The sequence below is a fragment of the Alternaria conjuncta genome, assembly GCF_024043145.1.
Source record: "Alternaria conjuncta strain BMP 0040 chromosome Unknown scaffold_1, whole genome shotgun sequence".
NCBI classification, from domain to species: domain Eukaryota; kingdom Fungi; phylum Ascomycota; class Dothideomycetes; order Pleosporales; family Pleosporaceae; genus Alternaria; species Alternaria conjuncta.
Genome location: NW_026250090.1, coordinates 1,410,348 through 1,427,253, shown reverse-complemented (window position 1 = coordinate 1,427,253; position 16,906 = coordinate 1,410,348). Strand labels below are relative to the sequence as shown.

General features: G+C 52.1%; 5 protein-coding genes across 5 annotated transcripts; 3 read left to right on the top strand and 2 right to left on the bottom strand.

The window, feature by feature from the left end:
• Positions 1-17: 17 nt before the first annotated feature.
• J4E85_000511 (uncharacterized protein) lies at positions 18-3,721 on the bottom strand (the record flags this gene model as incomplete). The annotated part of the gene is made up of 7 exons (XM_051464801.1): positions 18-106; positions 179-308; positions 359-658; positions 707-2,821; positions 2,868-2,976; positions 3,029-3,648; positions 3,713-3,721. 7 exons carry the CDS (start codon positions 3,719-3,721, stop codon positions 18-20), a joined length of 3,372 nt encoding a protein of 1,123 aa, XP_051331322.1.
• A 275-nt stretch (positions 3,722-3,996) lies between these two features.
• J4E85_000510 (uncharacterized protein) lies at positions 3,997-6,006 on the top strand (the record flags this gene model as incomplete). Its single annotated transcript, XM_051464800.1, has 5 exons — positions 3,997-4,076; positions 4,628-4,747; positions 4,799-5,081; positions 5,130-5,829; positions 5,879-6,006. The coding sequence occupies 5 exons, from the start codon at positions 3,997-3,999 to the stop codon at positions 6,004-6,006; spliced, it is 1,311 nt and encodes a 436-aa protein (XP_051331321.1).
• A 476-nt stretch (positions 6,007-6,482) lies between these two features.
• J4E85_000509 (uncharacterized protein) lies at positions 6,483-8,709 on the top strand (the record flags this gene model as incomplete). Its single annotated transcript, XM_051464799.1, has 4 exons — positions 6,483-6,525; positions 6,577-6,741; positions 6,894-7,363; positions 7,513-8,709. 4 exons carry the CDS (start codon positions 6,483-6,485, stop codon positions 8,707-8,709), a joined length of 1,875 nt encoding a protein of 624 aa, XP_051331320.1.
• A 4,313-nt stretch (positions 8,710-13,022) lies between these two features.
• On the top strand, positions 13,023-13,907 carry J4E85_000508 (uncharacterized protein; the record flags this gene model as incomplete). The annotated part of the gene is made up of 1 exon (XM_051464798.1): positions 13,023-13,907. The coding sequence occupies one exon, from the start codon at positions 13,023-13,025 to the stop codon at positions 13,905-13,907; it is 885 nt and encodes a 294-aa protein (XP_051331319.1).
• A 440-nt stretch (positions 13,908-14,347) lies between these two features.
• On the bottom strand, positions 14,348-14,926 carry J4E85_000507 (uncharacterized protein; the record flags this gene model as incomplete). Its single annotated transcript, XM_051464797.1, is given in 2 exon segments — positions 14,348-14,738; positions 14,757-14,926. 2 exon segments carry the CDS (start codon positions 14,924-14,926, stop codon positions 14,348-14,350), a joined length of 561 nt encoding a protein of 186 aa, XP_051331318.1.
• Between the last annotated feature and the right edge of the window lie 1,980 nt (positions 14,927-16,906).

The window sequence follows — 16,906 nt, the reverse complement described above, 5'->3', positions numbered from 1 at the left end:
ACAGTCATTGCGCTGCTTCAACGAATGAAGATGGAATCAGTCTTTCCCCAAAGCGTCTTTGTCTTGGCGGGGTGTTCAAGACCAAGTGATACATCGTCACGCGCACCTACCAAGTCCCAAAGTACTTCATCTGTGACTTCGTCAGTGCTGCAACATCATCATTGCCAAAGTGGCTTACCGTCATCGATTGGCTCAGGCTTCGCGTATTGACCCTTGCCGACAAGAGAAAACTTGATCTTGTCCAATTGCTTGCCCTTGATCTTGGTGAAGTCTGAGAGTCGTTGTTTTGTTTCGCTAAAAGGCTCGCCCTGATGTATGTTAGTGCAAGTAGAGGAGGTAGGCTGATGGCTGCGCGTACCTCTTTCAGCGCAAACTGGAACGGGATACCATGTGCCTTCGATGGCTCCCTGTCAAAGTGGAATACCGAAATCTTCTTCGATGCATCGTCTTCGGGGTAAGGCGCAGCAAAGATTGACGTGTAGTCGTAGAGGCTCATGACAGAGTGATCTAGCGGGAGGACCCTGTGGAACTTGTTCACATGTGCCTCGTAGACCCGCACCTTTTGCATCACCTCGTCGCTGATGCCCGCTTTCTTTTGCAGCGCTTCAACGAGATCCGCGACTTGGGCATTCTTGGGTACCATCAAAGTGTGCTCCTCCTGTACGACGTTAGTTTGAAGAAAGAGCAATGACTGAGTTCAACTCACCTCTTTGCTGAGACCCTCAGGGAGCCACACCACCTTTACAGGTTTCCTCAGCTCTAGTTCCTTCAGGCTCATATCCAAGACCTCGTAAAACAGGGCATCGTTTCGCTGATTTGCGCTTGCCGAATAGTTGTATGGGCCAGGGAAGAGGATGTTGTTCAGAGTTGACGTGGGGTTGTACTTGACAGGGTTCTTGGGCTTGCCAGCAGTGCTAACCGTCGAGAAGCGGATATAGCTAGAGTCGGTTTTGAGGTACTCAGCCACTTTGCTGGAGAATTGGTCATACGCCATCTTTTTGCTGAGAGTCAAGGAGAATGTGGGTAGATCTGTATCAGGCAGCTTAGGCACGAACTCAATGCTGACTCTGTTCAAGAGGTAGTCGTAGAATTCCTTTGCCTCGGTGTAGCCTCCCGCAGTGGTTATCTGTGCGGTTTCCTTGTCGCTCAGTACGCGCTGGACCGTGATGATGTCACCATCTTGTATCTCCGAGGCTGCCAGTGTGACTTTTGGCTTCATCGCTTCGATCATATTCTGTTTGATCTCCTCAGAAAGCTTGATCTGCGTACCCGCTGGCCAGCCCAGCATCTTTGTGATTGCTGGAGTTAGATCGGAAACCTTGTCCTGGAATCCGGCGTAGAAGGTGCCAACACCGAATAGACTCTGCTCTTCTGCGTCGAAGTGCTTCAAAAAGATCATCAATGGGCGGTTGTTAGCCTGACCCTTGAGGTCCACTAGCTTCTCGCCAAACACTGGCGCGCCGCTTTCGTCGCGTTCTTGAGCTTTCTCGATCCACATCCTGAACTGCGACTGTTTCGTGCCATGTTTGCTTGCAGCCTCTTCGACGGTCATCTCCGGGAATTCCAGTGCGGTATCGGGGCGAATTGTGCCGTTTTGTCTATTAACCATCGACCATGGCCGCAACATATCGGCTTCGGTTCCTAGATCTTGGGCGACCGTAACCGCAAAGTCGGCCATAGTTGTGCTTCGGAGCACACGGTAGACCCTCGGACTAGCAGGTGTGTCTGCGTCGGCTTTCCATGGAACGATGTCAAAACCTTGGTGGGCCTTGAACTGTTCATCTGACGCGACCGCAACGTCCATGTAGAGATGAGCTTCCTCGCGTTCCTTCTTCCTGCGCTCAAACAATGCCCGTTCTTCAGCCAGTCGTTCTGCCAGATGCTTCGGTGGTTCTACCGCCTTGCTGTCTATAAGAACTTGATCAAGCCTCGTCTCCCTAATGTATACCAACATGTAGGCGCTCATTGAGCGTTTTGCGGACCAGGCTCTGGTGTAGGGATTGCGTTGGCCAGTGTTCCCGTTGGCCTGGGCGTAGTCACCACCAAAGTTTTCTTCCAGCGCCTCACGTAGTGTCGCTCGAGTCACACGGTCGTCGTCGAATTTGTAATAGTGGCCGTCTTTCGTTGGCTTCAGGAAGGCGTAATAGTGACCAGCGTTGAGATCACCGCTGTGAACCAAGACGCCGTGGAGGTGGTATATCCAGGATTCGGATCGATCGGCTCCGTCGGAGAGATATGGCGCAGCGTCCCACACTTCGGGGAATTCGTAACGGTCGTTCACCTTCATCATGGCGTCGCGCGTAAAGTCGTATTCGAAGCGCTTCAGCTGGAGATGTAGCACTGGCGGAAAACTCTCGAAGATGACACCCTTTTTAGCGTCTTGCAACCCAAAACCCTCTGCAAAATACTTATTTTCGCCGTCCATGGTCTCGACCTGCACGTAGTCTTTGAAGCTGTCGTCCAGGTTCTTGTTCCCGCTCACATTCAATTGTATGTCCCAGAAATCCTCAACCCGAGACGATTCGTAGTCGACGTTGATACAGGATATGTAGGTCTTCATTTTACCAACGAACATGTTGGTCAGGGCGCCCTCGGCTTCAGTACCCTTCATCCTCTCATCGAGTTTGTCCATGAGCACACGGGACAACTCCTGTACGTCCTGCTGTTCGAAAATCTGCTTCGAGTCCCAACCAAACGAGTGTGTCAGCTCCGTGGTTCCTACGGCGTTGTTTGATGTTTGGAGAAGGTAGAAGAGTCGTTGTAGGGCGTAGGCGCTATTCGAGCGATCGGCTTCCTCGGCAGTCGGGATCTGGTAAACAGCCTGGCGGAGTCAGCTGTCGTTCTATGTGTTGGGATCCGTGGCATACCTGGCGGAACGCATTGGTAAAGAAAAGTGACTGTAAGAGCGAGTTCAGATAGCATGTTGCGCCTTGGTTCTTCAAGCCGACCATGCCGGTCTCTTTCTTAGAGTCGTAGCTGTGCAAGTCAGGAAACAACGTCGGCAAAACTGTACATCCGTGAAACTCACTTGATGAAGTTGTGCCATAACACTCCCGTGGGGTCTTTGAGCACTCTTATGTATGCAGTCACATTGGCCGCATTGTCTTCTACCATTGGCCGTCCCCGGTCCTCCCAGGAGTTGCTGAAGAGTTTTCTCAGCTCTGCAAAGCGTGTGAAGCCCCAGTCGCCTTCGTCGGCAGTAAAGCGGTGGTGTGCGGTGTGTGTGGTGAATATGGTAGGGTCCTTGGGGTTCCAGAGTACAAGCATGAACTCGACACACGCATACCAATCCTCTGGCATTTGCTTTTCTTCATAGGCCTGCTCGAGGTAGAAGGACGCAAAGTCGACGTTGTTACCGTACGGGAAAAATAGTATCCGCCAGGGATGACCGCCGCATTCGAAGATAGGGCCATGTTCACGTCGTGTGAGTTGGCGCCAGTCCCTGATCTCCCATGTGTTGTATACTTCGGCCTCGGTCTCGTACTCCGGGTTCTTGGGCATGTGTCTCTTCATAAAGGCATCGTACTCGTCGGCGCGGGGCTCGGGTTCGGCGTCGACCTCGTCCATTTGATCGTCTGTGTCGGGCGTGATTATGGCCACGTCGGCCTTCTCGTCGTACTCGTGGTCCACGAGCATGTCGCTTTCGATCTGCGTGGGTGAGTGGGTCAGCGTGGCCGCGTCTGGCGAGACGCTGGCGAAGGCGCAAGCTTACCTGATCCATGGCGGCGTCGTCTTTCCGGCAGGTGCGGATGGAAGCGGGGGCAGATGTCAGGAAAGAGCTGCAGAGACGGGTCGCGGGGGCAGTCACGACTGGGTGCGCTCGACACTGCAAGGTGAAAAGGGAAGCTGCGCGCCTGTCGCCTAGAGAAAGGAAGGTACGGGTGGGCAGCACTTGCGCGGGCGGGATGCGGGTAAGGATAGGTTCCTCGCTAAAGGTGGCGGCAGTGGAGATATGACGATCGGATTATTGTCGTCTGGAAAACTCCAACATCAAGCATGTGCAAGGGCGAGGTGGACAACGAGGGCGCACAAAGACAAAAGCTGGGGAGCAGCTCTCGAGGCTCAGAACAGCAGCTGTCTTTCGACGGATGCAGCCTTGGCGCTCGATACAGTGGAGTGCGTCAAAGCAAAGCCGCGGCCTACGACGTCATTCGTCCAACATCACATACTGGCAAGCGGCATGCCACGCGCATATTTCGAGCTACAAACGCTCACCCAGCATGTTTGTTGCCATTGTGCGTGATATGACTGGCGGTGCCGTGAAATGCGCGCCCCTCTGCTTTTGCGACCGTTAATCAGAGGCTGTGAGTGAAATTCCCAAAAGTTACGCCGGTTAGCGGAGCCCGCCGTCACATGCCCCGTATTTTGCTACAGCTCCGTGAGCGAGCTCCTCCACATGTGCGCTCTCGCACCAACAATTATGAGTATAGGAGCACGTAGTCTCGCGTTGTGCGCGCGACGCTCTGGTATCTTACGTAGAGCACCTTCAGCATCGCCTGTCTCTAGAATACAAATTCGACATCCACATGCCGCAGCCGTCGCGCCCGCGTGGAGACCGTCTTCGGCCTTGGACGAGTGAGCACATAAGAGATGCTCCTGCCAACTTCCACAGCTGACATGTGAATAGATGGGTGCAGCGTGAAGCCAGACCCATAAGTCTGCGCCAGTTGACTTTCTTTGGAAGAACCTTGACAGAGTCTCGTCTCATCGACTCGGCCAACTACTGCCGTCTGGAGCTTCCCACGAGGTGTGATCTTAGTATCTGACAAGCGGAAATATAAGTGCTGAACACGTGTAGACTTGCGCACCGATTGCGTGATATTCAGACCCTACCATACGTCGTCGTCGCGAACCCTCATCTAGCTCATGTATACGAGTCGTATCTACGCGCTTTCGAACGCTTCCGCCGCGTACCTGAGATAAAATCGCTGGAAGATAACGAGAAGTACTGCAAGGTGCTGGAAGAGACGTTGACCGAGCATGCCACTGTCATACCCCGCCTCGCCATTGGTGTTCTCGAAGTTCGGGGCCTGATGAAGGCTGAGGAGACGGACAAGTTCATGACCACCATGTTGCGATCGGTATGGTCTCCGTCCATGCACAGCGTCGGGCAATGCTAATTGATTCAGCGCATCTCGCGACGCGTCATTGCGGAACAACATCTAGCACTGACCGAGACTTTCGATTCGCCATGGCATTTCCCGCAGGCCGAAGTTCATCCCCACGACCAAGAGGCAGTCGGCGAGATATTTTTGCGTTGCAATGCGAAGGAGATAGTCGAGAATTGCGGCAAGACGATGCAGGAGCTCATCAGGACCGCTCAGGGCCCACATGTCGAAATTCCTGAGATCAAGGTCTACGGTCACCTTGACGCGACGTTCCCGTACATCCTGAGTCATCTCGAGTATATTATCGGCGAGCTCTTACGCAACTCTATCCAAGCTGTCATCGAGGAGCGTAAGTCGAAAGACGCCAAGCTGCCGCCTATTGAGGTATTGATCTGCGAAACCTCGCAGCACGTTATTATCCGAATTTCTGATCAAGGTGGTGGCATCCCGAACGAAGTCTTGCCATACCTGTGGAGCTTCAGCAAGGGTCCTAGGCGTGAGAAAAGGCTGCGAAATCTGGCGAGGGTACCAAAACTACTGGGAACATTGCAGGAGCTGCAGGTGCCTGGAGGTGAATCTGCAGCACAGGTGCAACAACGTCTAGATAGGAGGTCCAAGCACGGCGATTCGGGGCTGTATCACGGCTCGCTGTCTTCCTTGACCAGCCGCGCACCAGACCTGCGTCTTGGTATTGGACTTCCCATGTCGCGACTATATGCTGGTAGGTATTTCATAACAATGGCGGGGCTGCGCAGCTAACAATCTTACAGAATACTGGGCTGGCAGTCTCGAAATCCACAGCCTGGAAGGCTATGGCGTCGATGCTTTCCTTCAAATCTCGAAGCTTGGCAACAAAAATGAACGACTCACTACACGAGCCTCAATGGACGCCATTTAGATGGTGCACCCGGGGAGAATCTTGCGGGTGTCCCGCGTTGTCGTGAGGCAAGCGCAATCTTCACGCTGCTCAGTCACAACACAGTACCGCGGCAGTCGCTCACGAGTGCCTTCTCAACACCAACGCAGACATTTGCCTGGATTGCGACCTTCTGTCTGACAACGACATTAGCACTACATCCAGACACCGCCCAATCATCACGACGACGTATTCTTTACGAGCATCTCTCACGATAGCATGTCTGTAGAACATCTCGTGAGTACACTCGACCCGGCTTGCGGACTTTACTAAAGATCTCCCAGCCATCGCTACGCACCGGTGTTGGCGCTACTGGCCATGCCCATCCATCACCCGTAGTCAATCCCGTCTTATCCGACAATGCGGAACGCCAGCACTTGGAAAGCCTCATAGCTAACTTAGCTTTCGATACCGATTTGTACGGTCATGGCTTTCACAAGAATTGCCCGCCACAGAACATGCACTGTCCTCGCAGGAGGAGATCAGGGTTCGAGCAGGAAGGTAGGACCGATACCTTCGAGCATGTTGTGGTACTTTGCTAATGCCCAACAGCGACGGACGTCGATTACCTCGACGTGGTCATGTGCTGGAAAGGCATATCAACTGCCCAAGCTGTCGAGCTCACGATATGGGAGCGCGTCTTTGAGCAATGTCTGGTCCCACAATTCGAGAGTCACATGAGGCGAAACATTGTTGCTGAACTTGGCGCATTACGAGGTACGATACCCATTCTGCACTTTAAATTTCCAGACTGTTACAGACATCGCGTTGCCGTAGGAACTCATACAATGAACAATCTGAACACTCTGGAGCCTACGTCGACGCTGGATCACCTACTGTGCATGCTTCTATGCTGACCAACGTTGCAGATCATATTGCCGAGGACGAGCTCTGGCCTTGCTTGAAACAGATCATGCCCGCCAAGCACAAGCGTCTTGTTCCAATTGATCTTCCTAAACTCATCCACAACATGATCGACGCTTTCTACGATGATTTTCGGGCCGTCCCTACAAATACCAGATGGTCGTTCAGGTCTGGCGACCTACCAAACTTCGTGTATAATTACATCATGACGCAGGATTACCTGCTCCGCTTCTCAGACGGGCTATACATATCGGTCGATGTCGATATTGCCTGGGAAACAATGCCTGTGCTCATGATCTACGCCGCGGTCGTCTCGCAGCCACCCAATATCAAGCTCTGGCGTATGCCCTTTGGCCCGAAAGACCGGAACGCCTTTGTTCTCTACTTTGAACGCATCTTTAGCGAATCAGGATCTTCAAGCTACGAACACTTCCCCGAGGATGTTGTCTGCGAAGTGAAGAGATACAAAACGAAGGTACAATACCCATGAGTTTCCCCTCACGTTACGTTATCCACTTTGCGCTTTTTCTTCTTGATTTCGGTTGCAGACCTGTCCAGTGCTTTCCTTTCTCACTGGAACGCAATTGCAGTTGTTTGCTAGACTATTACTTACAGCATGGCTAGGGTGACACACAGACAGTGTCTGAGACGATCGTTCAAGCCAAGATGGTCACGCAATTCCCAGGTCACGTACGCTACGAACGTGTATTGCGTCATATGGTCAAGGGCGAGGTTATGGACATATATCAAGTCGGTGCAACGCCAGACGACTACATACCACAGCAGGAGGAACCGTCGACGCCCTGGGTTCCATCGTACACTAGTACGCCACTGTCCAAGACTCGCCCCAGTAAAGCACGTATTCCGTCTCTACATGAATCTTGGAATGAAGCATTTGCATACTTTAGACGACAGTCTGATAAGAGCCTCGATGACGAAGCGGACATCTCAGCCACATCGATTGCGGACGCATCAGTGCTGTCTGATCCTGATCTGCCAGCCGAGTCGCCCAGGAAACGAAAGGCCCCATTGCGCTCCACAAGCCTGGACGGAGCATCGACCTTGAAACCGGCGAACTACGAGTCAGACACTTGTCTCAAGCGTCAAAAGGTGGAGTCTTCCGGCCATCTCCACATGCTCACGACTTCTACGTCTACCGAGGTCGTCGAGCTGCAGAAGAAGTGCGCTGCGATTGCACAGGACGTTGCCGCTATGCGCAAACAACTCGGCCCACTCGGTCAACCTGTGAACGGCAGTGATTATGATGTGTTGCGGCATAGTGAGGATATTGTGCGTCGTTTGAGGGAAGCAGTCGGCTCGTCACGCCCCTCGACTCCAACAGTATCTGCCACCAAGTTACCGCAGCCACAGGGCGAAGACCGACAGAGATCTCTTATTGAGAAAGGAAAGGCAGTCGTTTTACCTCCTACGCCTCCCATGGAACAACACGACTCATTCCTCCTCCGATCACCTTCGCCAATCTGTCTCACCAGCGAATCTGAAGAGAGCGGCAGTATTTCTTCAAACTCTGCCACCAATGCCAGCGGTCTCGGTGCTCAGCAGCGCGGTCATGGTGATAGCGCGAAGCGGGACCGTCATTCGAACGAGCTTTCTCAAGACGAGATCCAGAAGAACTATCGCGAGTTTGAGGCGGCTGCTCAACGCAGGATGACGGATCCCACGTACGCACCCGTCAGCGATGTGGGTGACATGAACTTTGAACGCATCTTTCTGGGCGACAGCGAGGCGGAGGATTTGAGCTTTGGTGACATCAGTGGATTGAGTGAGGAGATGAGTGGGTTGGACATAGACGAGAAGTAAATTGGTGGATTGGTTTTTGTTCGTTGCGTGAACTCAATGCTTGGATTGGGTCATTATCCATCGTGTTGAGTTGATGTTCGCACTGGTCTATCCACAGCGCAAGCGTAGTATCGAAGACCGCGTTTCTCTTGAGCTTTGTTGCAGCCCGAGGTCTACTAAGTGATATCATTAGGGCATCCACTGCGTTTCATACCAACACGCGGAGGCAGCAAGCAATTACATACGCCTTCATAGTCCTGCCTGTCTGCAGCGTCCGACCCGGTAGAGACAATCTCCAAACCCTTCTCGTTCGAACCAGCACTAACAATGAGCAGCAAACGCGTACGAACGAAGATTTCTCTTCGCGCTATGGGAAAGTGCTGGTCCAGCCGAGCAAACATGGAACGAACGACCTGTCGGCACTATATGTACACTCCACGATAATCGATTCTGCCGACTGCCTTTTCTGCTGCGATCATGGCTATCCATTACTTCGAAGATCAGTCTTGGCTTGACTTACTACTGCTCACCCTACCTGTTGTTGTACCTCTTTTGATCTCATTCTACTTCGTCATGACTGAACAGCCGAGACCAAGAGCCCACGCCAATCCTCTTCCGACCTACAACGACACGAGAGATTCACGCGAACGGCTGGAGCATGTTATCGGTCCTGCGCTTCACTTTCTGAATACGCCAAATCCGCAAGTACGAAGACGCCAGATCACGCGGCCAACCTCTCCGTTACCCTTTGAAGGTGGTGTGTATATGCCCGAGCCACGCCGCAGCTCAAGAGCTGAAAGACGTTGGATCAACGAAGACGATCTCATCCACCGCGAATACATCCATCAATTGAGGAACCTAAGGTCTCAATATCAAGACTTCGAGCCTAGCGAGGTACTGCCGATGCAAGAGCCAGATATCCCCGAAATCGTCGCGTCGCACCAAGATCCTTGGATTCCAGATGGTTTCAGATTACCCGCCGCCGCCGAGGAAGAAGAAGAACCATTTTCAGATGAACATACCTTTGTGTTAGTAGATAGCAGTCGTAATTCTTCCTGGGAAGTCGTGTCTGATGCGGAAGAGCGAGAGTGGCAGCATGTTAAGCTCAATCTACGGGGCGGTGGGGGCGACGAGCCAGTGGCGCTCAGACAGATTCGAGCTCGCATGACGCCGGAAGAGCTTCATGAACATATTCGTAGGAATCGTGCGGAGACGTTGGCGATGCTGGAGTATTATAGTAAAGCTTCGGTGCGGGCGCGCGAGAGGGATGACCGGCCTCGCCGGTAGACGGGCTCTGATGATGATCAATCAGGAGGCTGTTATTGGGGCGGCGAATTGTCTCGTCGCGCACTGAATGAGCGCAGGAAGCGATAGTAGATGATTATTACCCAGCATTTCTAGCCAGCTTATTGTTTGAGATTCAGGATTGCAGTAAATGGGTTTGAGGTTGCACTTGCTCAATCGGAGGTATTACGGTGATATTCTCTCGGGGGCTGCAAGTCGGTGGCACAGTACATAGTATGCGCTGCACCTCACGATCCTTATAAGTATTGATACGCGAGCAAACCATGGAATTTATAGTGTTGGAAACTGCTTCACACCGTGTTGCGCAAGAGTTTCTCCCGTACTGCGTTCCCGTTTTGGCAAAACCCCCAACGACAACATGCCTTCTTCGTCACGCCCCACTCCACTTGACGTCATAGGTACCTCGCCTCCTCCGCACCCATCTTTGCACAACGGGCGGTGTCTCATCTGCCATTCTTTCGGATACTTACATGTTTACTACGTCAAATCCGAACACCTTTGGGACGCGGTCGTTGAATCAGCACAAACGTGTCTCTATTGCGACGCAATCATCAGAGGCTGCCGTGGCTGGCTGGATGAAGATGGCAAACATGACTGGACTCCAAAGAGCCTGCGCTTGCGCTTTAGGGATGACAAATTGTACAAACAAATCCTGGAACCATACAAGGGTGGCGATGTGGCCTACAGATACGATGATTCTGACCAGGAAACGACGTCCATAGCAATGCCCGCTGAACGAAGCGTCGAGATGGTTTTTGCATCAAAGTACTTATACATAAGGATCTTTGCTCCCGATTGTTTGTAGGTTCTATATGTTGATGCCTACGGAGGACTAACTATTTCAGCAATACCAAACGCCACTTATTGGAGCCGCTTCGGTGCCTTGCGCCGCACAACTGGCTTCACTGGGTCGGCTGCTGCGTTTCAGAAAGCGAGAACACTGCTGCAAAACTGTATCAAAAACCACACAGCCTGTAGTAGTGATAAAGACCAGCGTCTACCAACCCGGCTGCTTGATCTAGGTTCGCATGACGCCGACCTCGTTCAACTGGTTGAAACCGCTGGCGAAAATGGAAAGTACGCCGCTCTGAGTCATTGTTGGGGTGCTATTGCACAATTCACAACTACGAGGGCCACAATTCTTGAAAGAAAAAAGATGATTCGTCTCGGGCAGTTGACGAACACATTTCGAGAAGCTGTTCAAGTAACTCGGGCGTTGAACATTCGGTATCTTTGGGTAAGACCCTCGTTCATGATTAATGTTTCCTGCATTCACCAGCTGCGTATACTAACATTACAGATTGATTCCCTTTGCATAGTGCAAGACGATTATGATGAATGGGCACAAGAAGCATCTCGCATGTCGACCGTATATCACAACGCGCTGATTACTATCTCAGCAACGTCTTCGAAATCGGGTGAAGAAGGTCTGCTTAGAAAATGGCCCGATCACGAGGTCCGCATCCGTTCGGGAGACGAGAAAGCGAGCACCTTCATCTTCAGCGAACATCGACAACATTTCACCGGACAACTGCAGCCGGATGAACGTACAAAGCCATATCCCCTCCTGAATCGGGCTTGGGCTTATCAAGAACGCCTACTGTCTCCCCGTGTTCTACATTTCGGAGATAGCGAGCTAATTTTTGAGTGCATGGAAGAGCTTCGATGCGAGTGTCGTGACGACCGAACTGCGAGTACGCAGATCATCTGGACAAAATTTATCAAGGAACCGAAATTATATCTGCTTTCGAGGACATTGCTTCGCCAAACCGCAGGAGAAATATGGAAGAGTATGCTCAGGCAACACAGTTGGCTGCAATTGACCTATCCAAGTGATAAACTGGTGACTTTGGCAGGACTCGCAAAGCAACTCGCGGAGCCTGGCGACCAGTACCTGGCAGGACTCTGGAAAAGTCGGATTCTTGAAGATCTCACATGGCAACGTGCATCACACTTTGACGTGCATCCAAGACCGGAATGGAGAGCGCCGTCATGGTCCTGGGCTTCTATAGAGGCTCCGCTCGCTCCCGCCGGCGACTTTTCTAGAATCGAGACACCAATGCGGCATGCGGTATCAGCCCAATTGATCGACTACAAGATAGTTCCAAAGACTGCAGACGAGTACGGCGAGCTTCGGTCAGGCACAATCCGCTTACTCGCTCATTGTGCGTCAGTTACATGGGTAGAAGAGTCCGGGGAATGCGAGTGCGGTGGGACGGAATACAACGTCGTCTTCCCTAATGGCCAAGAGAGGCGGGTTAAGACCGATGCCATAGACGAAATCACGTCAATGCATAGTACAGAAGCTGTACCTGTAGAGACAGTATGCGTATTGATTTCTGAACACCAAGATCGGCGTACCTCACTTGTCCTTCGGCGATTAAAGTCAGAAAAAGAGGACTTCCAGCGTGTGGGAATCACGGGCGAAATTGGCATTGAGGATCCTATGGAGGATGTATGGAATCTCTTCCCACGAGAAAAGTGTATAGTGACAATAGTGTAGCTATGTCAATCTTCATGTGAATGTCAAACTGCTTCTTGTCACATTCTCCTCGAAGTCACTGTGGCTGCTATGCTGCTCGAGTCAGGAATAAAATAGGACCCCGTCACTGCTCATCGATCCACCGGACCTCGGCGTTGCAGGAAACATGTGGAACACCCATATATTTCAACACCATTTTAGATGAGAGGAACGGTGAAAGAGTTAATTTTACATGTGAAAAGTCTGTCTACGCGCGTCTGCGCCGTATCTGCTTCCGGTCACGGTGATAGTGAGCAGGGCCCCGATCTTCGTCTCGTAGGTGTGAAAGATGCTCGCGTATCAGCACACGTGGTGAAAACCAAACCGTTGACACTGTACTCACATGATACATTAGCTGGCGGAGCTCGTCACCCTGCTGGCTAGCGTCAAGTACCTTCTCTTCACCTGTTCTTCCTACGCATTCTTTCTCATTACTACGTACAGCAGAGCAACATCGCTCAACCACGCTTACAACAATCCTATACCAACAACACACACGAACACCAAAATGAGCAATCCCACCAACACGCCTCGCCAACCACCTGCCCAGCCACAAGGCCCCGGCCTAATAACATCCTCACCCCACACCCTCCAAAACTTCGACCTCACCGCGCCCATCCTCCGCTTCGACTTCCCCACGCCCGCTGCCCAAGCCACCTTCCACCGCGCCTTCCTTCAAGTGCGCAACGAAAAAGACAAAGCAGCTTTCATGCAGCGTTTCTTCGATAACTACGACGGCCAAGTCTCCATACCTCGGCGTGTCATCATGGACACGAGCCGAGATGAGGAAGTTGCGAGGAGGCTGCAGGAGAGCCTGCCGGTGGAGCTGGATACGGGGAGGGATGAGCAGATGGCGAGACAGCTGCAGGGGCAGATGGAGCAGATGGGGAGGGGTGGTTTTGGCGGAGCTGGTAGAGGTCCGGTTGATGGAGGACATGGTAGGATGGATGGACGGAACGACGGCACAAATGGTAGAGGATATGATGGGGGAAGCAGAGGCGTACCCGTGAACGACGAAGACGAAGCGTACCGCGCAAGGAGACGGATTGAGCGTCAGCGGGAGATGCAGGAATGGGCGACCGCAGCACAGGGATGGACGAACGCGGCTGACGGAGCCTACACCAACGTTATGGAAGGACTTAGACACCAGTTTAGACGAGCGGGTCTTCAGGATCCTGGTGCGTATCCTGGACAACCTGGGTATGGCAACGCGCCTCCTCGACGAAATCCTCGCCCACCGCCTCGTCGCTCTGAGAACCAGGAGCATGAGTTCGGGGACTATCATGGCAATGGTGGGCAGGGCTCTTCAGGATATGGTCAAGGTAACGGAGGGTATGGCTACGGCTACGATCCGCACCGGGATCACTGGGGTCATCGAGGTGGAGGTTATTAAATGAACGGGTGATGATAGTGGTTCTTGGGTTTGGGCTCAGCGAATCATGGTGAAAGTCTGCAGCAAGCAATGGAGAGATGAAATTGCAGGAATACCTCCAGTTCTGTCCCAGTGAAAGTGAAAGTGCTTCCGACTCGAAGGATGCCTACTAGACAACAACAATACTGCTAACGCAAACACCGCCTCCAATCATCCATTGATGCAGGGCGGTAGATAACCCGCTCGTCAGGCTCATATGTTAGCACACGCCCTCTGAAAGGCTCTGGTGAAGCCGACGCTGCTCTTGGTTGCTTGCCTTTCGCTGGCTTGGGCGTGTCATCATCCGGCGGCGTGGAAGGATCTTCGTTCGGTGGCGTGGAAGGGCTGTCTTTCGGGGGCGGCAAGGAAGGCTCCTCGTTCATCAAAATGATACCCTCGCACAACATGCCGACATACTCCGTCTAAGTGTTATGCGTCATTGGTCGCTTGTGCACCTTCCTGACCTTCTGAATGTTGTACCCATTCGCGCAGTGATCAAGGAGATGGTCGAGAGGCATTCCGTCGTCCGAGAAGAGCTCGCCAAGTCTGCCCCGAAAGTCATCGCGGTCGATGGGGTCGTTGTGGATGACGTCGTCTGGTAGACGTTTGCTCAAGATGTGTAGAACGAGGGAGCAAAAGCAGCGATTGGCGGCGTGACCATGGTAGTCGGACGATTGTATCCATTCGACAAGTTCTGGAACAAAGATCATACGAAGATCCTCTTCGTTGGGCATACTCCACGGGATTGGATGTCGGCCAATGTGCAGAGGTGCCAAATCTTTGGGTCCCGCCTCGTCATGTTTCTTCATGAACCTTTTTGTCAGAATCGACCTTAGCCTCTCCGGGTGTATCGCGTTTGGATCAACCGTGGGTGAGTCAACCGTAGTGGATGTGTCAACCGTCGTGGGTCCGTCGGCGAGCTTTGGTGATGGAGGTCCTTGCGGCGAATCGCTTCGTACAGGCTCTTTGGGCGTCGCTTCCTTGTGTGTGTCCGGGAACATATCATGCGCGAACCCCGCCTAGACGCCCGGCAATCTCCTCGCACATGCTTTTCCATAGCCTATGGGGCAGGAAAACGACCGCGCCCTGAGAGTTGGTATGGGCGGAGCCTTGTACGCGGAAGTATCCATAGCGATAGTATCTGGACTTTGGCGATGTGAAGGTGAGGATATGAAGATAGCGCAATAACGATGTGGTGGTGTGCTGGAGTGTGGTGACTGTGACTGTGAGTGGAGTGAAAGTGGTGTTTGGGTCAGCAAGATGCGCGACTGCTCTGACCACGTCGATATTCTTCCGCCCTTTCCATCTTGTGTAGCTTCCCTGCTCTTTCCTATCTTCACATGGGAAGGTGCCGTACCCGGACGAAACCATGCCACGAGCGACGATTACAGTTTCTACAGCCTCGTAGTAGCAGCCCGTCGTTGTTGTCACAGCGCATATCTGTTGGAAGGCCTTTGTACGATCGTACGAGATGGTAAAAATAAATGAGTTCTTGTAGGTTGGTGTACATTACTATAAACGCAGGCGCTACCAAGGTATACCCAAGTTCGGCATGCGCCGGGCCGAGGTAGGATCGAGGCGGTATCTGAGCATCATTGGGGGACATCGTGGGAGCATGCCGACCCCAAATCGTCCTTGAACGATCTTTACAGCTCTCTGCAATAGCAGAAACAAGCATCTGGATTTTTCCTGTAATTGAAGTAAGCTTCTACCTTTCTCGAGTCTGCGACGTGATACATACAACTGTACTCTGTATACCTGAACTGCATCTGCACCAGGGAAGCAAGTGTCTGCACAGCCTTTGTTTTGGCCTACAGAAGGTTATAATTCGTTAGCGAGTGACCAGAAAAGAAAACGCTAGTACGAAAGATTGCTTACATGCTCGGTTGTCTGCAGTAGAACAGCTCCATTCATCTTTTGGGATCGCGTCTCCACCTTTCAGGCAAAAGTACCTTATCTCGGCAGCGGCGAGTGAGGTGAATAGCATTGCGGCAACGATTGACAGCTTCATAGTGAATGATGTTAGGGTGCTGGGGGGTTATGGATACAGTGATTGTAGACTGCTGAGTAGAGATGTGATTCTCTGAGGCGGTCGGTCGCCAGCTTTTGTATGCCACGAGCAAGCCACAGTCACTCGTCTCACGCGTGGTACGCCATACCATTCCAAGGAACTGCTCAGATAGAGTTTGAACTTCAAATTTGGCCGGGTGTCTCCTTGTAAGATTTGTTAAATTGGGAGCTTACATTCAAGGGCTTGAATTGTGTGCATCTTACCACCACCTGCATAAAATTGGTATGGCGCGCTACGGCTGTAATGCTACGTAGCGCGTGCACTAACTACTTTGGATGATTCGGCACGCTGTAGACTTCGGCCCGTTCTCACCTCTTTTACCAGAAGTCTAGACTATAATTCGGAGTTTGATCCGTCGATACAGCCCTGGAGTTCACGAAGTTCTGTCTTCGTGCACGATGTCTGAGATGAGTAAAGCTACCACTCAGCATGGGAGGTAGTCATTGTATGGCAAGAGCAAAAGACCGTACCTAGCTGTTGACGGGAAAAGCTATACTGCCAGCTTTTACCATTCAAGAGTTATCTCAAACAGTATACTTAAAGTCGCTACACCGCCTGAACCGGCTCGTACCGGCTCGTACATCTGATACAAAATACAGCGTCTGGTGATACTGAGTAGTATCTCCGCCTATCATTCGACTGTCTTAGTGATGCCTGGGTCTTTGTGTAGCAAGGATGGCAATGTTGTGGCGGCTGACAAGGACGGCACTCTCATACCAGAAACGGCCCGCGACGATCTATTGACCCCTAATTCTCTCATGTAGATATTCGTCTTCGCTGTGTCTAAGAGTCGAGATCATGCCAAGCTTCTTTGTATACAATAAGCGGTGTGATAAGTTCTAACTCCTCGCAATACATCCTCCATCGATGCGTTGACGAAGTAGCGATCGTCGTAAGCAGCACGCACCTT